At 39.8% G+C, this 27,423-nt stretch overlaps 1 protein-coding gene across 1 annotated transcript in view; it reads right to left on the bottom strand.

Moving 5' to 3' along the window:
- FZD3 (frizzled class receptor 3) overlaps positions 1–27,423 on the bottom strand; it is a 60,697-nt gene that overhangs the window by 31,899 nt on the left and 1,375 nt on the right. The window contains exon 2 of the mRNA XM_076332538.1: positions 23,112–23,630. Within this exon, the coding sequence (XP_076188653.1) occupies positions 23,112–23,300 (189 nt within the window). The 5' untranslated portion in view covers positions 23,301–23,630. The remainder of the gene's footprint in view (positions 1–23,111; positions 23,631–27,423) is intronic.

Genomic DNA, 27,423 nt, shown 5'->3' with positions numbered 1-27,423 from the left:
CAAAGAACCTTGAAAATAAGAAAATGAAGTTATATCTTTATGAAAAAGGGCTACTGGCTTAATGCCTGCCCCCCCCAAGTCTTGCCTCCTGCCAGTGCAGTTTTGCACGTACCCATACTTATATTTTAAGTTCCCCTGACAAATGCTCTACTACTCTCCTCTGATACGCCTTCCGTTAAGAAAAGATGTTTCAGAAATTTCTCTTTTCCTGCTCCTTCATTCTCATTAAAAGATCTGTTTGGTTTGGGTTGATTTGCAGAAAGCTGTACCATTTAGGAAGATCTCAGACTATCTCAAGGTGTAAACCTACGAAAACTGTGCAAACAGACCTCCAGATCGTGGCTATTGCAAAGCAAAGGAAAAGTAGCAAAGCTACAAAAAGTAACAAAACCTTTCTGTTCAAGGGAACAGAAAGGTACCAGTATTTCCTTCTATCCTGTTGATCCTACTACGGCCAGGTGGCTGTTGTAATGGCTTTCGGCCAACTCCAAAGGACACTGGGCAATGGTGTCCGAGGGAATATTGGAACTGAGACAGGAAACGTCCAAAAATGGGGATGCAGTGGTGCTCTTTGGCAATGGCTCCAGGGTCTGAAAGAGCACTCTCAGTAAGAGCAGCATGTTCCCCGTCTGTCCCCCTCAGCAGCCCGAGGGCTAAGTTACAGGGTGCTCAAACACGCAGGATGCAAGACAGCTGCCTAAACACCAGCTTCTCCTGCTATCTAAGATGCCATTTATTTTCCAAGACATCCACGTGGGCCTGGACGATCAGGCACAAGATCTGTCCTCTCTTTGGCCTGACGGATCTGATGCAGGGTCTATTCAGAGACCCTCACTCCCTTCTGGCATGGCAGCTGGAGGCTGGGTTGAAGACGCTGAAACATCTGAGGTAACACTAGCGTAACTGAATCTTCCCTGACAAAGTCCCCCCGAGGGCACATTAGCTGCACTTAGGGTTCTTTAGAGCCACAGAAAACAAGTCTGGTTTTGAGCATGGCCTTGGTATACTCCTCAAAACACAGTACAGATATACTCAACCCCAACAACACTGAAGAAATACACTTAAGTAGGGGTAATTTAATAGGACTGCTCCCCTAGTACTGGCTGTTCCATTTCTCAGCAACTCCAGGCCTCTCTTACACCGTACTGTCTCTCAAAATAGCAACTGCAAGCAGACAAAAACTCTTTTATGAATTAGATCAAATCAGTTTATTTTAAAATCATGAAGAGGCTAAGCTAGACAACAGAAGAAGAAAAAACCCTACAACCACTCCTCGTAATGCAGAAAAAGAGACTGACTTGCTTTCAACCAGTAACAGCAGCATTTGTGCCTGTAAGCAGCTCAGTCTGTAAGCACCCTATCTCTAAAATTATCTTACCCCGTTGCAGCTCCTAAGATGAAAAGTCACTTCCATCTACTGATTATGTTGTTCACTATTAAAAAGAAAGCCAGGGAGATTAAGAGACTCTTTTTTATGCTCTTGCCCCAGGATGCAGTGCAAGTTATGACATTTAGCCCTATTCCACTTCGGTGCCTAACAAAAGGCTCTCTGTTTAAATGGGACATGCTTTTGAAGAATGCCTGTTGAACAACTCAACATACAGAGGAAAAAGGAAGAGGACAAGGACAAGAGAAGACGTGATCGCCAAACGGATTTCAATAATTCAGGCCAAGTCCTGGGAAATCCAAGAAAGGAAAGAGATAAATGTTTAAGAAGAGATAAACACTTCTTAGCTCCTGAAGATACTTAAGTATTTAAAATACGCCAGATCACATAACCGTATAATATATCTACCGTTCTACACCCACTGGTCTTTGACCTCTCAGAACAATCTTTATGACCATGCAAATTCCTTCAAACCCAGTGATAACAGCAGCATTATGAACTCGACTTTCTTCAGGTTGAGACAGAACACTCCCATCCCTCCTTTGCTTTGCCATGCAGGTGCTGTGTATCAAATAACATGCCACAATCATGTATCACTGCTTCCCTCAGAGCAGTCCAACTTGCAGTACAACCGTACCCATCTCTTCTTTCCCTCTTCCCCAGAATTTTATTTGCTGGTAGCAAAGTTGCTTTAAGAAACTTCCTGATTCCCAGCAGTGTGGCCCCAGCTCCTTCCCTCCCTACAATTCCTGTCTGCTGAAAATGTTTTAATGGCCATGCTCTAACAGAGAGTAGAAATTTCCTGCTTGCCTTGGGTTTTCTTTTGGGTTTGGTTTTTTTTCAGGAGGGGATGAAAGACAAAGGAGAGCCGGAATGATATGTGTAGATTTCCCCCCCCCCCCCCAATAATTTTTTAAACAAATTCTCATTTTGGTGACAAAGCAAGAGCAATAACTCTAACTATAAATACACTGTGGAACTGCATTACAGTTTCAGACTTCTCATATTACTGAGAGATAATAAACCAAATTCTACCTTTCATTTTACACAGCAGTAGCCCTTTAGCTGGCTGTTTTTTGGGAAGTGACATTATTGCAAGATTTAAACAAAACGATTTTGGTCATCTTTCACTATTCTGTTTGTTTACATATTCCTCTCTTTTAACAGAAAACTGAACAGGAAGCATTCTCATAAACTCATAGACGGAAGGAGGGAAGTTTTCTTCCCTCAGGCTCATGGGAAAAGAGTGATGCTATGACTATCAATTACTGTTGCAATTCTCTGATGGAAGCAACTGCCTCAGGGCATATCCTGTCTCAGGCCAGCCACACGATCAGCGCTTTCTGTCCTGTGTTGCCCTACGTTTGAATTTAGCTTGCTGTTCATTAGGAAAAAATCTTGAATTGTATCTCAAGGTCCATGGGCAATAATGCTTTCCAGGCTACCTCCCAAGGAGAACCGCAGAAGCTGCAGCTAGATTTAACTCTTCAGACAACTGTTAGTTAGGCCAAATGTGTTACTGCCTCTTGCTTTTGATAACTACATGTCTTCTCTGATTGAACAGCTCACTCAGATCTGACAGCAGAGCAGTTCATGTGAATGCTCTCTAGAGACCATTACAAGCAGAACTGGTCTTCTTGAGACAGTGGAAGTTTGTTCTCCGATGGCTCTGACCTGCACGCTCCTCTGAATCCTGCTAGGGTTGCTGGAGCCTATATCCCACAGTCATGCTGGTACACAAACTTAACCTGAAAATATTTGCTGTACGTTAATATCCTGAGCTGAACAACTGCTGTAGTACTTAAACTGCTGATGCTAACTTCAAATGAGGCTGTACTTGAGAGTCCTACCTTAACCTAGCTGGTGTTTCCTAAAGAAGATTAGGGAGTGCTCACACAGGCAGAGCAGAGCTGGTGATTTGCAAAGAGCACTGATCTGGGGCACTAACTCCTTCAAAAAACCATAGCCAAATCTAACAGAAAGCTACTTTTTTTCCACTCAGTTTGGCCTTCAGCTAGATAGTGCCACATGGCTACGTAAGTAATGGTTGCAGAAAGGGCCAGAAACAGACTCACGTGTGTAAGAGTAAGTCCATTTCTTCTGGAACCAATCCACACTTGCTCAACTTAATGTGACTATGGAAGTGCAGCTTTATTGCACAGACACTTTATTCTGTTTTCAAAAGGCAATAGGCTAATTTGCCCAAGCCTGCTTTTAATGCACAGTGCCAAGACAAATTTAGTGTAGAATACTTAGCACGATGTACATTCAAAGTTTACCTCATCATTGACTTCCTTGTCTGGAACAACTTAGGTATACTTTTTTTTGGTAATTATTTTTAGCTTTGCACAGCAATGCATGTATGAAAAGCCAAATGGGGTCACAATTCTGGCCGCCTGTTAAGCTTTCCTCTTCAGTATGGAAAAAAGCTATTCTCACATTGTATGTATGAACCCTTATGAACCACATAACCCACTGCCTTCCGATATCCCATGTCTCATAATTTGATGTTAGCTGGAAAAATTATGGTTGCAATGAGGATTAGATTGACACTGTACTACTTTAGGGACTGAGAAGTAAAAAATTTCAGATTGTTTTACCTTAGTACTAAAAATATATGCCCATGTTTAAATAGCTATTAAGTAATTCCAACAATAAAAATGTCAAGTAATTAGTGTGGTTTTAAATGATATTTTTCTCATGCTGTAGGTTGAACCAGACAATCACCCTGCTATTCACTTTAAAACCTAAGACCAATTATTTTACCTGTCTTACTTGTGAAAGGGCAGCAATCGTGCAAACCATCCTAAACATTCTGGTCTGTAAACAGACAGCTGAGGTTAATTTCTCAACTGCAGAAAAAAAAGTAGGATAAAGATGAAAGCAGTTAAAAGACAGCAAATGACATTAATCTCTGTCTATATGACTAAAAAGCAGAGCCATCTGCTCTTCTTCTTTAAAGAGGTCTCCTGCTTCATTTTAAATTCAGAAGTTCCTTTGGAAGACACTGAAAAGATGGCATCCATCTGTCAATTTGCACTTTTCCTAAATGTGATCTTTATGTTTTAGGAACCGATGAATGCAGATGGGTGGTCCTGCTAACAATTTCCATTTGCAAGAAATGTTAGTTTTTATAAGACAGTTGAGACTGCTTGGACTTCCTCCTTCCTCTCCATATGCCTGCTGTGATGGGCTTGGGAGAATTCCAAAGTATCACAGAGAAATAAATACATAGTCCTCTGGACCGTATTTTAGATACTATTAAGTTAAGACACTATAAAGCACACTTGCCTGGACAAGCAAGAGACTATTGGGCAGGAGCTGTAAGTCTTGACAAAATAATATTTTTCATTTAAATGACACATTTCTATCTCCTGCAGTTGCAAAGACGACCTTGCAAGTACAAACTGAGTGTGATCACTGCTTTGATGCCTGCCAAATAAATGCTCCAGTGCTGTTGTCACTGTGGGAAGGAGAAAGATACCCATTACGAGAAGTGGAGCGTTAGCGATAACAACCTTTTCTTTCCCTCAACCCTGCCACCACAGGCTGATCGGCATGTCAGGGACTCATGGACTGTTTCTGCCAGGTAAGGGAGGTCTGTCTCCTTGAAGGATAACGGGAGTGAAGAGTATAAACAATTCACTGTTGGCACGGTGCTCAAAAATTTATCTTGCTGAGTGAAGGAGGAAAGGCATTTGGTATGAAGATTTGTTAGAAGACTTGACACTAACTTGAGAGCACACAATGGAGTCGGTAGCCAGATCAAGTTCTTCACAGCTCATAAAAAGGGAATTTCTAAAAATCGGAAACATGAGGGAAATACAGATAAGGACATAGCCAAGATTCAAAATCACCAACCAGATTCACATCACCTTTTCATTTTTACTGCCATCAACATAGAGAATGACAGTGTCTGCCACATAATAAACAACATTAATACCCTGCAGAATAAAATAAGACAAGTTGGATTTCTCAAATACAATGAAAGTAACGCTGAATATTCCTATTGAAGAGAATTCACTTTTATTTCTCAAAGGCTTGATGACTTCTACTATTTCATGCGTGACTTCGCTAACTGTGGTTTTTTTTACACAGCTGATGTAGCAGAGTATCTAAGAGAGCTTAGTATCACAAGCCGATGCAGACTACATGAACCTCCATGTTTTCCACTGGGATGAGGATAGAAGAAGGCTTCTGACAGTCTTCTGAATTCTGACATTCAAGCCAAAGTGCTTCTTGACAGACTAACCAAGGGAATCTACAGTATGCTGACTCCCTTAAAGTCAATGTGAACTGTACAGTTGTCGTCATCATCCTCCTATATGGCTGTGAAATGAGGACAAATTACAGTTGTCATCTAATGCACTTCAGGGTGCAGTTTCACGAAGGGCATAAGTTTATCAACCCCTGCCCTCTCCCCTGCCACCAGCCTCCTTCGCACTGACTTGGGTTTAAGATTGATTGAAACTGTCCATGAAACTAACCTCAAAGCCACACATGCTGTATTTGGACCATTAATAGCGTAAAAAGTCAGGATACGATCCTGAATGCTGAGACCTTTAAGTGTCAGCATCTAAATAGCTTTCCTGTATCACACACCTAGGTTGATCAATTCACTTTTTTCTAAGCTTAGTTTTTTACTGGTTTAGCTACTTAATGACCTTACAATAGGTTTGGGCAAACTCTGGTGCCAGTGCAAGAGGTGCAAAAGGGACATGTTACTGGAGGATGAAGAACAGGGCACAGCTAAGCTGACCTTACAGCTAGTTAACATTGAACCCTAAGCTGTGCTGCTCAAGACAGCTGGTGTGTTCATAACCATCTAAAATAGAGTTCAACTGCCCTGGACCCAGCCAGACCCAGAAAACATTACAAGGATATGTTTAAGTAAACCCTTGAGTTTTATAGCATTAGCTCCACAACACAGAAGACAGAGAATTCTTGCTATGGCAGAGAACAGGCGTTGATGCTGTTAAAACCCAGGAGCATAACCTTTTGTAGGCAGAAGGCTGCAAGAGAAAAAACACACTAAATGAATTCAGGAAGCTCTATTTGCTACTCCGTTGGCAGCCAGTCTGCTGTCAAAATTCTCTCACAAAATTCTTGTACTAGCCAAAACACCTAGTTTTATATACGAGAATTCAACGGCAGATTCAGTCATCATCATAAATAAATTTACTGTTTGAGCTTTGAACATCAGACAGTGTTTTCAAAGCAGGAGTTATCATTCAAAAACTCTCATGTCTTTCCTGGTTACATTAGGATCAACTTCTCCTTGGGCGTAGGTTAAATGACTTAATTTTGCTCCTATGAAAGCCCATAAAGAATCTAACCTAAATACTTCAGGGAATGATCTTGCAATATCCACTAGGACTGTTACTTTGTCATGTACTATTATATAAAAAACCAAAACCAGTTATGCCAAATGAATTTACAGATGTGTTTGGCTACATATTGAAACTTTTCTTGACTCTGTCCAATATTTATTGTCCAAATTGAAAATCAAAAGGAATACTCAGGTAATACAATAATGCCTCTCTAACAATGGAAAAGTCGGGGGGCTGCTATATATGGCTCAGAAAGAAACAGAGCATGACACCAATCCAATACAACTATGTACATAAACAATATGATGCAAGCTGAAGTGAGAATATAATCTGGTGGATTAATACTATAAAAATTATTCTGAATAGCGAACAAAACCTATCTGCAAAACAAATGCTAATATTTTAACAGCTGTGTCTTAATCTAACAGTACAAACCACCTGTTATAGCTACATACCAGCAAAAACACATACACCCACAGACATACACACCCACAGACATACACACCCACGTGTCAACAGTTGGATAGGAGGGGAGATTTGCATCTTTGGGCCTCAAAATTAAGGATATTTCACAGGGCAATATTTAAAACATAGTGCCTGTTGGCTTGACAACTAGTTATTTTCTTTCCCTCACGCTTAATTTCCAGGATTACTGGAACACTATCAGCATAGTATACGAAGCTGTTTTTTGGTATAGTTAATTCTAAAAATTAGCAGGTTGTTTCACGTGCATAAATAATGCGGGGTGGTTTTCCTGGATGTGTGGTCTACACTCTACAAACTCTGCAGCCCTGCTGTCCCCTATATGCATTTACTAGAGTAGGATCCGATCCAAATCAAGCTGCACTGTCTCCAAATCTCAATCCAACAGCACCTTCCACTTCATTTTACAGTTACTCTACTACAGCTGTTACCATTTCTCTTCTCTCTCATATACCAATTACAGTTTTCAGACTACTTTGATCGTAAGGATTGTCAGGGGATTATATCTGGTTTTGCTATTATTTTAGCCCATTTCTAACACAAGAAAAGTAAAGCTGCAGTACTTCGTACTCTTCGCATGCATTAGATGTGGGCAGATGATGATACAATCCAGATTTTATTGAGGAAAACTTGTATATTTACTTGGAAGTTTGAGTAAAAAACCAACAGTGTATCTCTCAGTGTTACCAGGGGCTCCATGCAGAATCATCCTGTACTGTTGCTGTTACTGCGAGCAAGTACAATAAAGCCATTACAAAAACAAAAGGTGACCCGGCTAGCTGAATCTTGGGATCAACTTTCTATATTTTGGTATTATGCATGAAATTCTTCCCGTGTGCTATTTGTACAGCACGTACAGCTGGGCACAAACAATGGGAAAATGAGTTGGCTTTTGGGGAAGTTTGCAGTCTTTGGAAAGAGATTTTTTTTTTTTCATTATTATAATTCTACAGTGAGTCTATACATTCTGACCAAACATTGACTCCATCTACTAGGATGGCTTTTGTAACTTTTAAAAGAGATTGTCCATCCCAGTATATATTTCTTTTACCTAACTACAGAATTACAAGAGGGTCACTAATTGGGCCTCTCTACTTCATCAGACAGTAATAGAGAACAGAAAAGACTGAGAAAAATCTCAATTTACTCCAACATATTAAATGAAAATTCATTTCTGCTCAAAATAGAAGCTCTAAGATAATTAGTTGGTGACTTCAATTTTGATAGTTAACCATTTTTTAAAAAACACGTCCAAACACAGCAGCTGTAAATTAAAATTTAAGATTCATCAGGGGATACTATCCCTCCCATTTAGTGCCGAGTTAATGAGGTCACAGATGAACTCTACAGGGGAGCATAGGGAAAGAGAATTTGAAAAATAATTGCAATTGTACAACACTATTCCACTGGACAGAAAGCTGTTATCCGCCTCACAAGCATCTGAATGACCAATTCTGAAAGCCTCATCAAAACTATCAAATTAAGAATAAAACCAAGCTTTGGAAGGTGATTTTTCTTCCCTACAGTTAATAATTTACCAGATAAATATTTGACAGGAATTCCCACAGTGCCTCTGCTTGTTTGTTTCTGCGGCACCCTAAAAGCATGCTTGCTTCTCCCAAAATAGATTAAATAATATTTTGCCCTCAAAGGTCCAGAAGTTTCTCCCTGTTGAGGACAGAAGTTTGTGCCCAGCTCTCTTCTGTACCACTGGCATAGTTTTGGGAAAAACTGCTCCCACAGTGTATCTGCATGTCTTTGAAACACTCTAGACAAGTAGGACAAAACATAACACAGTAACAGGATTAACAAGACAGTGGGAAGAGAGAGGGGACACGGGTGGAAGGAAACAAGGGAAGACAAAAAGATTACGCAAGTACTCTGTGAGGCCCCTACACAGGATGATGGACCCAAATTCTTTTCCAGTCAAATAGAATAAAGAGAAGCAAATACCTATGGGTGCTGTGGAAGAAGTACCTCTTCAAAATATATCTCAAACAGTAAGTGACACTCACAAGCACTGTAAATGTACTCCGTGTGTCAGGTTCTGTATGGAATACACTGCAGGGGTGTTTGCAACGGGGGAATCGACACCGAATGGAATCAGTGGGATCAAACTATGAAAGAGCAGGTCAGATAAATAGGAAAGACTGCATTAAATTGCTTGGAGATGTAAGCATTTGAGGGTGATGCAAAAGACGAGGAGGTAAGTGTGTTTTCCCATTGATTGCCTCTGAATAATTGCCCAACGCTGCAAAATCCCTTTTATATAGATCTGTGTCTAAAAGGATGGAAAACGCAATTGAGCAAAGACCAGGTGTGGGGCTATGAGGTAGGGAAGAAGAAAAGAGCTGGAAGCCTGCTGTGACAAGCCCCGTTTGGTTAGCCACAGCAGGGCTCATCTGGCAGACCACAGAAGACCAGTCAGAGGGCGTTTCTGCTCTGAAGAACCATAGGAAGTTCATCCAGCAGAGCTGGCTTTCCAGGTCCCTTTGTCTCTTAAACCTCAAAAGCAGCAGGATGGGGACAGGCTAGTGGATAGGCGTGTACATGGGGTTGTTTAGCCTGGAGAAGAGGAGGCTGAGGGGAGACCTCATCGCTCTCTACAACCACCTGAAAGGAGGTTGTAGCGAGGTGGGTGTCAGTCTCTTCTCCCAAGGAACAAGCAATAAGATGAGAGGAAACGGTCTCAAGTTGCGGCAGGGGACGTTTAGATTGGACATGAGGAAAAATTTCTTTACTGAAAGAGTGGTTAAACATTGGACCAGGCTGCCCAGGGAAGTGGTTGAGTCCCCATCCCTGGAGGTATTTAAAAGACGTGTAGATGAGGCGCTTAGGGACATGGTTTAGTGGGCATGGGGGTGTTGGGTCAACGGTTGGACTTGATCTTAGAGGTCTTTTCCAACCTTAATGATTCTATGATTCTATACATACGTGCATTTGATGAGTTCTGCTCAATAGCCCTTTGCTGCTTTCACTCATACTTACTGCCTGCTGTCTCCCACCTCACGGACAAGGACTAACACCCAGAGATCAAAAACATGATCTTAATCCGTCACGCTGGTTCCTCTCTGATGGGTACAACAGGTTATGTCAGAGGAATCGGCTACCACTGTAGGAGAACCGCAAGCTGCAGATCTTTTACAGTCCTGGCTTCAATTCAACGCCCCTTTCTTGAGTCCCTTCCATGACCCTGGCTACTAATAACAACTAGTACAAAGTGGGAGGGGAACCAAAGCCTAAATTTTAAAAGCCTGGAAGCTTACTATTTCCAGACAAAAGCAACTGCCTCCCGTTGTGTCAGAAAAAAGTAACTGATGGATCTAAGAATTATGTCACCTTTTTGTGATGCCACTTAATTAAGGTTATTCTGAATAACAGGAAAAATTTGCCCACAGTTGCAAAGTAAGACTAAGGAAAATGTCTATGTACTCTTCAGGGTCTGAGATTTTTCAGTATTTTAGCCACAAGATTTTGTAAAAGTGCAGCTGGAGGACAAATTTTCAAATCAGACCATTTAAATGGTATTTCTTCTACATGAGGTAAAGACTATTTTTCTGTAAGAACTAGACAGACTATTTGTCATTCAAAGAGCTACAGAGGAAAATCCGAAGACAAAGTAACTTCACTGTTCTTGAACAAATGTATATCAAACTTTAATTATTGAACACATTTGTAAAATATGCAGATAAAGTGTCTCAAAGGCACTTACAATCACATGATACACATTTTTGTTTTCTTGAAATGTTTTCTTTATTATTGACAGTAAGCATCAAACCTGAAATCCAAGACCAAACTTTGTCACCGTATTCTTGTCTGCAGTTACATTTCCATATTGCACCTGCCCAGATCAGATGACAATGCTAAAAATGTACAATAAGAAACCAGAAGGAATACTCATGAGCAGAGATTCAACTAATGGGTCTGCTGATTCTGAACGGCATATATTCATCCACTCCTCCACAAAAAAGGATGCACAGATGCTAGATAATTGATAGTATGATTGAATCATTACGAAGGGAAAAAATAATACATGTAACTTTTCAGAGAAAAATATTAAAAACATGAATGATGCTTTTGGACCTGTGAGGGGAAAAAAGCTACATGAATGGCTGACCAGAATTCTCTCATTGACTTTAAAAAGAAAGATGTTTCTCCTTGCTCAGTGCCACAAACATGACAACTTTTGTTCTATAAATCAAGAAACAGGGAATATAAACAAGTTTACAAATTGAAAGCAACTTTTAAAAGATAAATTTCAGGTTTCTACAACACACAAAGATGAACTACAAGGAGCTTTCCTTCCTTGTTCAAATTCAAATTAACCAGCCCTTTGTGCTTCTGTTCTCTCCTCGTCTCTTTTCAAATTTCCTTCCTCGTTTCCATGGGAACCCCCTCGCTGACAAACCTCCGAGCAGAGCAAGAGGCCAAGCTTAGCAAGGGGTGTGAAAAGGGGAGAGAGTCAAAGGGCAGAATTTGGCTCGGGAGAATCAAGATGCCAACCTTTGTCACCCCACAAAGGGGGGGGTAACCATAGGAACTAACTCTGCGGGACAGGGGCAGGGAGGAGGAGTATCATGGCCAAATTCACAAGATGGGAAACAAAATGGGAAAGGCGTTGTTAAAATCGCAACGCTAGAACCTACAGTGAAAAAAAGTCTTGCAAGTGAAAATAATTCAAGTAATAACTTAAGGACCGAGTATCCAGCTTTGTGCTAGTTTTAAGTCCGTATAATAGCATCAAATTAATTTGTATGAGACCACAGAGAAACTGGGCAGATCCGAGTCTCAGATTCGACACAAGTACTTAATGTTCTCCTGAAAAGATGCTGAAAACTCCCCTTTGACTTTGATGGGCTCTGAAGATGTTTTCTAAATGCCTCACAGACACCTGGAAACAACACAGCTTCAGGAAGATTGCTGTTGAGCTATGGCTTCAAACATGCAGAGACAGTTTACACTAACAGTTCTGCAAAATATGGAAGATAGACTAGTCGCTACTGTTACTGCAAGAGCAATCTGACAGAGCAGATTTACATACAGTGTATTAACATGGCATCGCATTCATATACTACATAAAAACATAGATATGGCATACTTTTATTCCTGTACCCTGTAAGAGAGACAGCAGGAAGATGAGGCATGAAACAGCTCTATAAAATCACAAATGATACATAAAGGAAAAATATGGTCCAATTGTTCACTGTCTCTTCAGCAGAAAAAGTAGGGAACACAAAAACAGCAGGTGGTTTGTTTGAAGAGGAAAAAAAAGCAGCAAATTCTTCACACAACACCTTTAACTTAGGTAACTTACGCCACTGATTTGTGTGGAGGCTAAAAGAATCTATGAGTTCAGGAAGAAAACTGGTAAATTTGTAGGAGAATACATCAAAGGTTACTAATGCAAGACGTAATTTCCAAGCCACAAATTACTGAACATGGAAGAACAGCCTGGGTAGATGTATGTTACATACCTGACCTGCTCCGTACAGCACCCACTGTGGGCCACCATCGGGTGACAAGAGTACCAGGCTAAACAGATCTCTGGTCTGACTTTGCATCACTGTTCCTAGGTTCTTACATTTATCCACCTCCTCCCCAATTTTGTTTCTACTAGCCTGCCTCTCACACCAAATATATTCTTTAAAAGCGTTTTTTATTAAAATGTTATTGTGTTGCAAGTCCAAGGTGTTGCAAGATTGAATAATGAACTCAGTTCAAGAACACTGGGTTCCTCAACCATCAGGGATAATTCGCAGCCCACAGGCTGCTTACCTTCAGTACCCGTTTGGTACTAGATATAGGACAAACACTGGCTCGGCTTCCTTCAGAAAGTCACAAAACCCTCATGCATTTGCATGTCTTAATGACCGGGATACAAAATGGGGAGTAAGGCAGCAGTGCGCAAAAGAGGCAGAGGTGAATTTAAGAAGATTCGTCCTTTGAATGTTAAAAACATGCTTTGGTGAATTCTTCTTCTTCTCATACCACAGAACACAATAGCCTCACAGCCACACGGGAACATCCCATTGATACAAAAATGATTCAAATCCATAAAAGCCATCCTAACTTTCTCTAAAGTCACCACAAATGTCTCCCAAAACAAAGAAGAAAACTGCAGCCATACCAGCAAGACAAATGGTAAAATTCATGACAACTGCTCCTTGGTGCTTAAGTTATCATTTCATACCTATTCTCTTGTCTTGCCAGTCTGTTGTGGCTTTCTTTTTGAATCCGACTATCCTATAATTGAACCATCATCACACACTAGAGAAAGCAAGGAAAAACCCACCACTTCCAAGTGACCAACAAAATAAAAAGTACGTCCTAGCCAAGCCACACAACTTTGAAGTAGTCCACCATTATTTACATCACTGCCAACTTTTTGCACAAAAAACATGTTCTGAAAGAATGGCAAGTCGAAAGGACACAAAACTAAAGAGCTTCCAACCTATTATGTCAGCTTACAAGTTATAACTGAGATATCTAAATAATCTTAGTATCAGAAGAGCGTAAAGGGGGAAGAGAAAGGTCTTGCTAGCAACTTGGACTAAAGAGAAGTGGTGACTTGATTCTATCGTGGACACACTAGATCTCTGCCTTACGAGGGACAGAATCTAATGTGAGTACACGCAGAATACAGGGTAGCTATTTCAGTACTAATATAGCAGAACTATATCCTCCCAATTACACATGCTACTAGATATAAGACTAAAGTCTAGTCACTGTAACAAATACTAACCTGGACTACTACAGCATACAATATACAACATAAACATGGTTTTTGTCCCACAGCACAGCACAGCTACATCTAAGAGAATCAGCTGGCTGATCTTGATTAAGGTAGAGAAAAAACATACAAAGATAGGAACGAATGTCTCTATGCTTGTGGTAGGTAAGAAGAACGGTAAACGGTAAGACCAATATTCCCTCAATGCTCCAGCACAACATTCTTTTGCTTCTGAGTTTACGCTTGCAGATATAAAGCTAGAACTGACTAGACAGTACATTGTCATTTAACTATTCAGAATAAATTCATGTGTTCCACCTTTCCTAATAATTCCTCTTTAAGCCTCCACCAGATGCTACAGAATTAGCCACAGTGCAGAGCCATCTGCCTTCATGACCCTGAAAACAAACCCACTGTGAATAATGTTGATTAAGATGTAGATCATTCACTTTAAACTGAATCATTACATAAAACTAATGTTTTTTTCATATGCTTGCACTAAACTGCTAAGGCTAAACTTTGTTTCCATATTTCCACTTGAATCATCGTTCAGAATTAATCTTTTATTCAAGAAAATATGAACATGGTGACAGAGTTCATCTTCAATGCGCAAGCAGTAGTTTATCGATTTAACAGAAAAACCCCCAAACCCTACTTCTCTTCATTTTCTCTCTTACTACTAGCCTGCATTTTGAAAATATTCATGTGGCATCTTGTTCTCGTTAACAAACATGAAAGACTAGAAAACAGTATTTCTGAAATTAGTCTCTGGAGAACGTCTGTTAGCCAGGCAAAAGAAAGTAAGGGTTTCTAACACCTGCTATCTAGCTCTACTATTTGAGTACTGATGATCTACACGCAGAAGTTTTAACCCTTGTGTTCTTTGTACTCATTTTAGAAAGAAGCATCTCTTTAGTACTCTATTCTTTCATGCTGCTCTGTACAGCATAGCACTATAATACCTTTACCTGGTTTCCTGAAGTGCAATGATATGGCCCCTGGAGGAAAAAAAACAGAGACTCACCATTGTGACTGGTCACATTAGACAAGCATCCATTCCTCCTTAAAAAGCCAGTTATAGTTTATATTCCCTGTGCTTGTTGTACTAGGATGGACCACGTGCTCGGGTGTAACCTAGGTCCACAAATCCATTCGGTTTGCTGGTGTGGGTGTGGGTACCTCCACACTGACAAATACCTTCCTCAGCAAGTCCGTATTTGACAGTCTGATTGTCAGAATTACAACGCTCTCCCAAACACAAAACACTGCATGCAACAGCAGCCGAAAAGTCCATCTTTTGTGCATCTATTCTGTTTGGGTTAACTGCTTCAAAAGAGCCAAAGACAAGACTCTTTCCCTTTCTTCCTTACTTAAGCCTCTACCAACTTCAAAGTAGGCAGATACTCATAGCTCTATGCTTTATCTGAATGCAAATAATTATCTCACGTGGTTGCTCTTCCCATCCAAAGAGTCTAAATGCTTCAGTATTCATTGAATATTCAATATTCATGCAGATTATCTCAAAGTTCACTGGACCTTAATGTGAAAAGGATCAGATTGATGGTCCTAACGTGAGACCATCTAAGGCTATGTTCAAGAAACAGCTTCCTCAGAAGCCTCATTTTACAAAATTGTCAGATCATGTTAATTTTTTTATGGATCTACTTGGGGATGTAGCAGCTCTAGTTCTTCCCAAATTGTTCTTACCCACTCAGGATTTCACCTTTGCACAAGGCTCATGGCCTTTGCAGGTCAAGATTGAAACCACAAGCTGATGCATTTCAAACAGACAAGCCTCAGGTATTCCTAAAGCAAGAATTTCTCAGCAGTGCATTATTAGGAACTCCTTTGCTCTACCTGTACTCTGCAGAATCACCTTTGTAATTCAAGCTTTGAGACATTCTGGTTTAACAATAAAAGAATCTATATCTTTACGTGGCTATTTCTAAGGTAAAAATTCAGAGTCAGAATAAGAGAATATAAAGTTAATGAAAGAGTAGGCTTTAATCAGCTGGTGCACAGCTTGCATTCTTATGATCATGTACAGCTCCATTGTTCTGTAGGCATCATAATCTTAGACACTAATTTGCAGTAAGGATTAATTTTCTCTTTAGTGTGTAAGATTAGGGTGCTTACAAAACACCAGCTGATTAAAACCTACTTTTCCATTAGCTTTATATTCTTCTACTTTTATGAGTTTTGGATGCAGAACTGAAGAATACAGAAAGCCAAGGAAAAGTGCTGAGATTTAGGAGGGTATAGTGCACGGGCAAGGCAAAAGAAGATGGTGAACGGAAAGGAATAAAGGAATTAAGGGGGGGAGAAGTTAAGGATCTTCCGCCCTACATTCTCCCCATCCTTGCTGATCAGTGGGAAAGAAAGAAAGATGCTTCCCACTTGTATCTAAAAAAATCACTCAGAAATAGGAGGAGGAATGGGGCAGTACTTCCTCCCAGCTCCAGGGAAGGTAGGAATCACAATCATATAAGCCAAGATCAGTGAATTTTGCACACTTCTCCCTGGCCCTTATGCAAATCAAGAATTAAGAGACAATATTCCATGTTGAGTCCAAACCCTGATTATCTGAAATCAGTAGTAATATATGCCTGATAGAAAAGCTATTTGAGAAACACCATTAAAATGAGCCACTTAATACTTGACCTACCTATACTGGAAAAATACCTAACTCCTATCCCACATGCTAAGACCAGGATGGGAATAAACATAGCTATGTCTTCTGTTGCTGCCATTTTTAAGCATACTCTGGTTCTTTTCCACTTAAAAAAGACAAAAAAATGAACTAGACTCCAAAGATCACTGGATCTCCCGCTGGGACGGGAGAAAGAAAAAAAAATATTGCCACAAAAAAGAAACTGTGCTATACACTCAGAAATATAGTTAGCAAGGGTACGCAAATCTTGCAGCACGCACTCTGCTCTGCAGCAGGTCAATGGCATTATCCTCTGCAAGAATCAGTACAAGCAAGAAACCACTAAATTTGAAGTAGGGTATGAAAAATCAGGTGTCTTCACATCTGTAGTTGCATATTCTGTGACAAAGCCCATTAACTATTCACTAGCTCTACTTCTAAATATTCAAAACTCCATGACAGGATGGTTTATTTATATTAATCCAATGATTCCCAGCTGGTGAACGCTGCCACGCTGACGGAGTGGGAGCATATGAGTCAACATTACTCCTCTCCCCTTCCAGCTACCTCCCTCACACTGCAAAAAACAAATCAACTGCGGGATAAAATTTATTTCTCTATTTCCCCCTTTGCATCTCCCACCTACACACCAGCCAACCTAGCTATGGCGCATCCATAAGTCCCTTCCGCTGCTCTTTTTTGATATGCAAAATGGGAATGGAAGTTGTGAAAGAGGGCAAAGGAATAGCATGTTATCTCCTCTGCCCATATGGTGACTGCATCATCTCATTTCTGGAGCGTTTGACCTCTGGTATAATCCCAAAAGACAACGCTTCTGCGTTCACCCAGAGGGACCCATTTAGCCCTCAACTGTGTCTGGTTCCTGTCCTTTAAAACCTCTTTGACCCCTAGTATCATTTGTGAGGTCCCATAAAAATCAGGGTAAGGAGAAGGAAGTGCTGGTAGTATATTTAACTGCAACAAGGCTAGCAATCATCATATTAAACCACTTCTCTTCATCAGTGACAAAAGCTTTAATAGCATGCTCCCAGGCTCCAACAGGCTACCGAGCTACATGTTCTCTGATAAAAATATTTGTCTACAATAATTGCATTAAGGCAGATAAAAAACACCGCTTGCTAGTCTTATGCATAAGCAAATGCTTCAAGGCCAAAGGAATATTAAGTGAAAAAGGGACAGAAGATAATTCTTTGTAGCAATAATAATCCAAGAGATGGGTAAACAAGGTCAGATCCCTCAGGGGGATAGGGGTAATTTAACTTCTCCGTTGTCACTGCCTCATTCAGCACACTATCTATGTCACACAGCAGAAGCGTGGCAGCAGTGCGGTGCAACATCATCTCAATGTCACACTATCATCACGAACATATTTCCAGGAAAGTTTTACCAGCATAGCTGAGACAGACTACGCTAGATGGTTATTGTAATAAAACAACCTGTTAGCAGATTATGGAAAATTTAAAAAATACCTTACAGTATCTTTTACATGACAGCACAAAGCAGATAAAAGGAATGACCCCACAGAGTCAGGAAACGTGAGGCCCCCGACGTGCGCAGCGGCTGCCGCTGTGCAGAACTGCAGGGCAGGACAGCTCCCAGCTCGGCTCCTGCCTGGACAGCTCAGCCTGGCCACAGGGCCTGGACCGGGGGCTCCCAAAAATACGTGCCCGTTACACCTATCATCTCATATCTCCGTGCTCTGTCATGACTAGTGCGTTAGTCTATATTAACCGCCATTACTCCTTTTAGAAAGAAGCAGATGTAAAATGACTCTCATTTTAGTCTCCACTATAGCCAAGTGGATGTTAACAGAGGTTGGACTAGCGCAACTGGTGTTTGTCCTCTATCAAAAGGAGTAAGCGCCTTTAGAGATACTTGGGGATAAAATAATGCTCCAGGCCCTTGAATGCAGAAAGCCCTCCCTTCAATCTTCCCAGATTAAAGCAGGCCTTGCTGATGTAGCACAGCAGAAAGCTTAAGGCATTATCTTTCCCAGGAGTAAATAAAGGCATAGGAATGGATTACAGCATGGATCAGTATATGCTAAGAGGGACTCCTGATGTAATATTCTGTTTTTCTTTGTTTAATCAAGATGATTAATACCAATATTGCTGCAACATAACAAGACAACACTGATGACATGACTTATTAGCCTTTATTATAATTATGAAGGAATCATATCAGCATAAAGTCTCAAAAAGGCAACTTGCTGATTTTTTGAGTTTTCAAGAAATAACAGTAAATAAGTTTTTAAACAGTTCCTTCAATGAAGCAATCAATGGCACGGGAAGAGAAGTACACTAAATTTATTGATGGTAAGACAACAGCTGTAGTAGTTCTCTTTTTTGCTTCACATTCACTCTTTCTTGTATTGTACTCTTTCAGTACAAGCAAGCTGAATTTTTCTTACGGGTTTTATTAGGAACTCTTGTGAAAAAGTGGTACTGAAAAACTGTGAGAATTACAAGGCCTTCCCCCCCACTACACAAGATGAATCACACTGATTCTGCAGCTGTATTATTTTATGCTCACAGCAATTAGGGGGGGCTGGGCGATGAGAGATGTTTACCAGAAACAAGTCACAATGCAAGTTTTAATAGACTTCATCCAGTTCAAAATTTGAGTGCTCTATCCGTTTGACTGCAACATTAAATAATGTCTAAAAAGCCAAATAATAAAAACTTCCTTCTTGCTAAGTACAGATTTAAGTGGCAATCTAGGCTAATATAAGGAGTGGAAATATACTTAGGAAAACCTGTGGCTTTTCATTCTTTTTTTCCTGTTCAAACCCCTAAAAAACTCTGCAATGGAGGCGCAGGCCCCTGCATAGTGAATTTAAGCTTGATAATAGCCTTGTTTCCTTGTACAGCCTTCACCATTTTTCATGAAGCATTCACAAGTAGCCCACAGTCCATGTCCAGACTGAAACCACTGGCCTATATGTTAAATATGTTGGCAGAATATATACACCCACAACACCAACACACCCATGCTATGTTTAAGAATGGCTTTGGCATCAAGCTAGTGTATGAATTGTAGCAACACAGTGTTTCATGCAAGCTAATTCATGCTATTAAGTTGAGCTTTATACCACAGAGTGCAGAGAAGTAACATTCGCTTCTCAACTGTTTCTCTCTCTGTAGCAGAAAGCTATTTTATGAAGATAAGAACAATTACACCAGCTATTCTGGCTCATGCTGAGGGTCCATATAATTACTGCTCTGCTTCCAACAGTGGCCATGAACAGGCTGTTAGTGAAAGTGATATTTTTAACAGTTCTCCGAAATCATTGGTTTAACATGTAACAAAAGCCAGAAAAATGAACATAATGTTGGCCATTACTAGGAAGCTATTAGCAGCAAGAAGTGTGATTTTATTTATAAATAAATCCCTAACGCGCCTGCATCTGGAGTGCTGTGCCATTCTCATCTCCACACCTCAGCAAGGACAAGGCTACAAAAAGGGACAGAGAAAGGTAACTAAAATTATTACAGGAATGAAGCAGCTGAATTGCAAGAATAAAGCCCAAACAGCTGGAACACTTCAATTTGGAGAGGAAAAGCCTTGGGGATAAAACCGAGGTTTCCAAACTCACAAGTGTAACAGAAGATTTAACTGCAGCACAATATTGCACAATACTGGGACAAAAGGGTATTAGATGAAACGAGCAAGAAACTGGTTTAAAACAGGTTAGAGTATAAGTACTTCTTCACATGGTGGCTAGTGAGCTGACTGAGAGTATTTTATTCATAAAATAATTTAGAGAAATTCATTGATAATAGATCCATTAAATGATACTAAAGGGAACAGGCAGGGAGGTACCCTCTAACATCCGTAATTCAAGGGCTGTGGATACTGGGGAAGCACCAGAGAAACAGTCCACAGACAAGAGGCTTGCAATCCCTTCCCTAAATAGCACCTCCTCTTGTCATTAGCAGATACAGAACGCTTGGCAAAATGGACCATTAGCAGGATATTTCTCACATTCCCTAAATGCTTTCCCAGCCTGTGACCATTTTCTGCCGAGGGGAAGAGCCTGAAGTGGTTTTTTTTTTTTTCTACCTAGTCACCCTCATTGGCATTATTTTCCAAGTTCTGGTCCAGTCTCCTCAAACTTTTTGCATCCACGGTACTAAGAGTTTCACAGCTCTACTGACAGCTATTTGAAGAACCACCTCTTCCTCTTCATTCTGACTTGGCTTCTAGCAACTTCATTTGATGGAGCCTAGTTCCTGCGCTGGAAGAGACAGTGTACGACTGTCCCTATAATCCCTATAACCCTTTGCATGCCATTTACGATAGTAGTTGTTGTTGTTGGGGTTTTTTTTTTCCTATTTTAAAAGTAGGCTAAAGCACCCTGCTGTAGTCTAACACTCCTCATATGGGATATGTTCCATAAGCCTGTGGTCATTCTTCCTGTTCTTCTCTGGACCTCTTTCAGTTCAAACACATTTTTTGAGATAGCTCAGAACTTCACACAACACTCCAGCTATTTGTGAGCCACAGGATTATATAACACCACTGTAATGTCGGCTCTTTATTCCTTTCCTAATTATTCCACGTCCAATTTGCCTTTTGGCTTTCTTACTGCTCAGTCAAGCTTTCAACTCATATTTCGATAGAACAAACCATCCTAAGTCCCATGAAATATGCTGACCACCACCACTGATGTGAAGAATATTATTCCCCCCAACACATACATCTTTATCACTTTGAATTTCCTCAACAGTTTTATTGCTGAATGTATCTCAAACATAATCTCAAGATCTCTACAATTCTTCATTCTGATTTGACCTTAGCTTTAAGTTACTCTTTAAGTTACTCACAACGGTATCAATAGGCTTTCTCATCTTACTGCTAGCTTCTCTTCTAGATCATTTAAGAAAATACTGAACTGCACAGATCCCAAAAGACTTCCACTGATAATCTACTTCCACTCCAAGAGGTGACCATCTACTTCTCCAACCACCCAACAAAACCAAAACCCACTATCTCCACACCTCTGCAAGCCAAGTCCCAGAACTCTTCAGTCCAGTTGGTTTCATCGATTCCTTTAATATCCTCAGTTCCACCTTTCAAAGATGAAATAAACAGTTTGTACACGCCTAGTTGTTCACACTGTTATCCTGTTAAGCTTGCTTACTTGCTTTGGCTTAGTTTTTCCTCCTTACAGTTAGATCTTCAAGGGTCCTCAGAACTTACCAGAACTAATTCTAAAATAAAATTCATTCCTGTTGCTATGTATTTAGTATAATTGGAATCCCTAGCCACATCCAAATGAGCCGTTGAAATGCAAGTCCATAGTTCTTTCAAACAAAGCAAATTTAAGGGTAAGAATCTCTATTGTCTTCTTACAGTAAAACGCCTGTCAAGTCTGGTTCACAACTCTTCCATAGAAAGACTATATAAAGCCTTGGCTTTATATTATTTAACCAGAACAATTAAATTAAGTTTCTATGTTGTCAGGAAGAGCATTCAAAGATGAAAACATATGATTACTCTTTCTGTTCTCAGTATACAGCACAGCACATCTACCAGCGAGGATTCCCAAGTACTTCAAAAATACAAATAAACCTAATCTGCACAAATCTCTCATGAAAATTTGAGTAGGCTGACAGCGAGACTTGCCTAATTTTCTGAATTTCCGTAAATTTTAGTCATATCACAGAATACCAAGTAAGGGAACTCCTTAGGCAGGGTGGCAAGATAGAGAACAGACTGAAGTGAACTTAAGAGTCTTGTATAAACTAGACTGCAGATAAAAAGAGACTAAGTGTGTGGCTGAAGCCCCATCAGGAAAGTTCTCCAAAGAAAGCTTAGACAAGTATCAGTGGACATGTGTTGAGTTTTTTTTAAAAGGAGAAAATTATTATGTGTAAGTCCAAAGAAGGTTTGGGGGGATAATGGTAACAGTAATAAGGTACCATTATAACAAAGAAAGTGCAAGTCTAAAAGCTTGTTTGCCTGGATATAGAACAGAAACAGGTTAACTAAATTGTCTGTGAGACAACAGACTTTCTTGCAGCTGAGAAAAGCAGTACTAATAAATGAGCAATTTCCATTATTTTCACAGTATGTCTTATTATTCTCATTTTTTTCACACCAAATTTTAGGCCAAATATTACAAAGCCACCAAAGAACGTAGTCTTCAGAACTAAAAATCTTCTATTCATTGTTCAGTATGCTATTTTTCTGGCATTTAGTTAAGTGACAGACCATTCAAAATATGCATTCTTGATCTGCCTAAATATTTCAAGTAACAGACTAACATAGAAACACATCCAGAGTATTTCACACTCAGTTATACTAAAATAGACAAATTTTGTAGTCATAGAATATTTTAGTATATATTACAATACATCTTATGGTATTTGTTTTTATATTTAAATTATCAATTATCTTGATTTTTTCATTTTTATTTCTAATGTAAATATCTTCCTGGATTCTGCTACCAATTATTTGTCAACTAAAGGCCAAAAACATATATATTGCTGAAAAAAATAGTCTTACCTCCATTGCTAATGCTGCTGTTTGCTGGTCATAATGATTCAGAAGATTAGGCATAAAGGTGGTATTGTAAGGCAGATCCTGGCACATCCGCAAGATGATGGGCTCACAAGAAAATAAACTGTGCCCTCTTGTGTGCCCCACCAAAACATCCAAAAGCCAAAGGTAACAGAACATCCAACTAATAGCCATCCTTCCACACTGGGAACGGGGCCAGTTATTGAGGCCAGTCAGAAAGCTCTTTCAACTCCACAGGTACCCTCAGACTTCACTTCAACGGCGATATTTTCAGTCCTTGTTTAAGGTTCTTCAAAACTGGAATACTCTTTGTATACAACATTCTTAGCTCGGTCCAGAAGATGATGTGTTTGAGACAGACGTGAGAAATCTTGCCTTTTCTTTTCTAAGTATTATATAACACGTATTAGGTTAAGGTATTAAAATGTTTAACCACATTCCCACACAATTGACCCCATCGTGACAGAACAGCAGTTGAGTTACGTTCTTCTTCTGTTAGGTAACCTAGAATAAAAAACACAACAAACAGAATGCAGTAAAAAGCCTTGTAATTGAATAAAATATTTTAGCTCTAAATAGCCTGGCAGACAAATTGCTTCAAGTTCTCATGTGCAAGACTAGAGGGTCCCCTGACCAGTTTTAATCCTGGTTTCAGACTATTTCTGATGGAAAAAAAAGCTGGTATGCTGTAAAACTCTACCCAAAAAGGATGGTGAAAACAAGGAATGTATTTACTATGAAGAAAATATTTTTAGAAAACCCCACACTTTAAATTTAACCATGTGAGTATTACAATTGTTGACCACACTGAAACCAAGCTATTTATGACTCAGCATCTCCACTGGTACATTCACATCGATAGCATCTCTTTAGTTGCATGGCCTTGTAACTTCTGTTGAATAATTATAAAACAAAAACAAAACAGTCACCACCACCAATACGCAAGTCCCAACTTGCAGTACTGAAGACTACTGTTCTGCCCAACAGGCTACATTCATGGTTTGGCTACCTGTGTTCAAATATGTAATTTTAGTCCAGTTGTAAACAACTCTTTTGTTGTCTCTAACCCATTTTACTTGCACACTTCTCCTATCTTGCTCTCCGGAAACCGCCATAACAGCTAAGGATAAGCAGAAGACAGCCTTCTTTGACCACCCCTTTCTCCACACACTCTCGAAGATGGAAATTGCAAAGGTAGCTACGTATGGTTGTTCTGCCAGTTCCACTCTACCTATAGAGCCAATTTAAACAGCAGCCATTCCCCAGGGCTGGATCTGCATTTTCTCAGCGCTAAGCGGCTGGAGTGGAACAAGCAGAACAGGGACTCAGCATATCGTGCTCATCAACTGGAGAAACAAACTCTGAAATTGGAGGCTGACGCATGGAAAAAGTTGACAGAGCCATTAAAAGTACAAAGAAGCCCTTTTCTTATAACAATTTTGTCTTACGGCAATGAAATTTGCAAAATTTAGTCTCTAACCAACTGCTTTAAAAAAAAAAATTATGGTTAAAAAAGGTAACAGAAATTTAGAAATCCTGTTTGAACCAGAAAACCCCAAATACTCCATCAATATTCCCAAGAGTAGGCAATCACAAATTTGAGCAGACTTCTAATCTTGAGAGAGTAATGTTTTTCCTTAGATATTCAGGAAGGGAAACAAATTCTCCACCTCAGAGAAGGAAAAAGTTTTTCCTTTCTCCCTAATGCAAACTTAGTGAGAGATACGAAAGAGTTAATTCCCAGACTTTGGCTGGTATCAGCCGATCAAAAAAGCTACGCATGCACACTTTTGTTTACATAAGCCCATCTTATGGTCAGAAAAATTAAATACCATATACCTCTTTAAACCCTCATACACTTTGCGGGTTGGACTAGATAATCTCGAGAGGTTCCCTCCAACCTAAACAATTCCGTGCTTCTCTTTAAGATCATGTGAGGGAATGTTTTTGGCTGCAGTTGTGCAAGACAGGCTGGTAAAAACAAACATGCAAATAGGAGAAAGACCAAGATGCTAAACATATCCATGTTAAAATAAGTTCACTGACAACTTGCTTTCACAGGCTGCTTACTCCCTCACACCTATTGACGGGGAATCCATGTTCGAAGCAGCACTGAAGTACATAAAGAATATAAATAATAAAACTGTTCCAAACCTAGGAAAAATAAAACATGACCAAAAAAAAGCCAAAAAGAGAACTATCTACACCTTAAGTTAGGTGGTAGAACCAACCAACACAGCTCAAATCACAGCGCCTTGCTTATATTCTGAAGCAAGCAAGTGTTGCTGTGAAGAGCAGTCAACACACTGAATTTAAAATATTTCACAATATTTAAGACATGCTACATCTAACCATACCTGATTTTAGTATGTTCATATGACCTTGAAAAGGTATGTCCTTCTCGTCTAAGGAAGCCATTTCTCAGACTTATTTTTTAAGAATTTGGCGCCTCTCAAAAAAACCCAAAGACCTGAACTATCCTGTCTTCCAGGCAGCATTACTTAACCTTAAAGGTTTCTGCATATTTTCACATCCTGACCAGATTACAAGTTATAGACAGACAAAATCAATTCCTACTTAGTTTTGTACAAGGTGCCTAATCCCCTTTGAATCTAGCCCTTTGATTCTGACATTTTAATAGTAGTTCCCCAAACTCAGGAAAAGAAGCTTTTTCAGTCTGTTGCCATCTCCAAAACACTGGCTTCAAGCATATTTTTTTTCCCAAACACTTTGCCCACCAACTCCAAAAGACTGTATTCAACAACTTCAGTGAAGTCAACTTGTAACGTGGATTAGCAATTGACTTTTTAGCATGCTCCCGGCAAGTCAGGTGCCATTCCAGCAGTGATCAGTGGATAATGCTTCATAAGAGCGGTTCAGAAGCAACGTAAGATGAACTGCACTCACACCAGGTATTGTGTTAAAGTTGGAAGCACAAACATTGGGCAAATCCAGGTCAGGATCTAGAATCTTGGGAAAAACTCCAAGAACACTTCACACAAATCATCATATTAATGACATTCAAAGTAAAGACTCCAAACAAATCCACCCATCTTTTGACTTCCCCACAACCTCAAACTGAAAAAAAACATGCAAAAACCTAGCCTCAATAAGCCACGAAAAGTTTTAACTGTGCAAAAAGCAGAAAAAATTCATCATGTCCTTTCAGGACTTTTCCATTTCATACTTGAGATCTTATTACTATATAGTATCATAAAGGAAATTAAGAATATATTTACTAGAGCCAGAAAAGAATGTCAAATTACATAGCCTAGTCATGCAGTGCCCTTTCATGGAAAAAAAAACCCACCCTAGGTGAAATTAAGAAAAAAAGACAACCATATCATTGCGAAAGGAGACGAAAGTTTTGCAAACGATCATATAGATGACCTATTAATTGGTGTAGACAGATGAATGCTGTAATAAGCAATCTTTAGTGTCAAGATAGTTTCTCACCACAGATCCAGTTCTGTATACGCTTTGTTAAGCCTCTACATATGAAATTTTGTGGTTATTTTTATGTATATATAAAAACAAAACAAAACACTTTCGATGACACTGGGGATAAAAGAGGAGGAGGGGATACCTACCCATCTACCCCAAGGCACTGCAAAAAAACCTGTGGGCAAAAGGGGTAGGAAACAACTAGTTTGTTAATGTGGTTACGATTTATACATTATTTATAATCATAAGAAGCCCATCCAATTCCTGCTGTAAAGGATAAATTAAGACACGCATAGACGACTATTATGAAGAGTGCAAATCACAAAATGAAAGGGTTGACTCCCAAAAGGGAAATTTTTTTTTCAAAGAAATTTCAAAGTTACTAAGGGGGCAATAAGAGGGGGGCAATGAGAACAAAAGTCATCAGACTTTAGCAAGAAAGCATGTAGGTGGATTAATTCATGGTTATCTGTCCCAGAGAAATGAGGTGATAAAACAAACTAGACTCCTCCTGTACAAGTGAGAAGACAAGAGGAGAATGTCACCTTAGTCATTCCCCACCCAATTCTGATCACGGAGAAAGGAAAGGAACTCATTCATTGCATACAAGCACTGGCAGTGTTTCTGCAACCCATTCCCACCCACATGAAGGCACAAAAGGAGAATACATTATTCTCCCAACTCCATTTTAATTAGTCAGTGGGAAAGAAACTCCGGTGCTGTACTCCCCTGTTCCACTTCTGTTATGTATTAAGGGAGAACCACACTATAATCCCCCACATCCTCTATTTCAATTAGGAGACCATGGAGGAAAGAGAGCACATGCGACACTCTCCCACTCTTCCATGCTCCT

Source organism: Aptenodytes patagonicus, chromosome 3 (assembly GCF_965638725.1).
Source record: "Aptenodytes patagonicus chromosome 3, bAptPat1.pri.cur, whole genome shotgun sequence".
Classification (NCBI taxonomy): Eukaryota; Metazoa; Chordata; class Aves; order Sphenisciformes; family Spheniscidae; genus Aptenodytes; species Aptenodytes patagonicus.
Note: the sequence above shows the minus strand (reverse complement) of the source record. Positions and strands in the feature narration are given on the sequence as shown.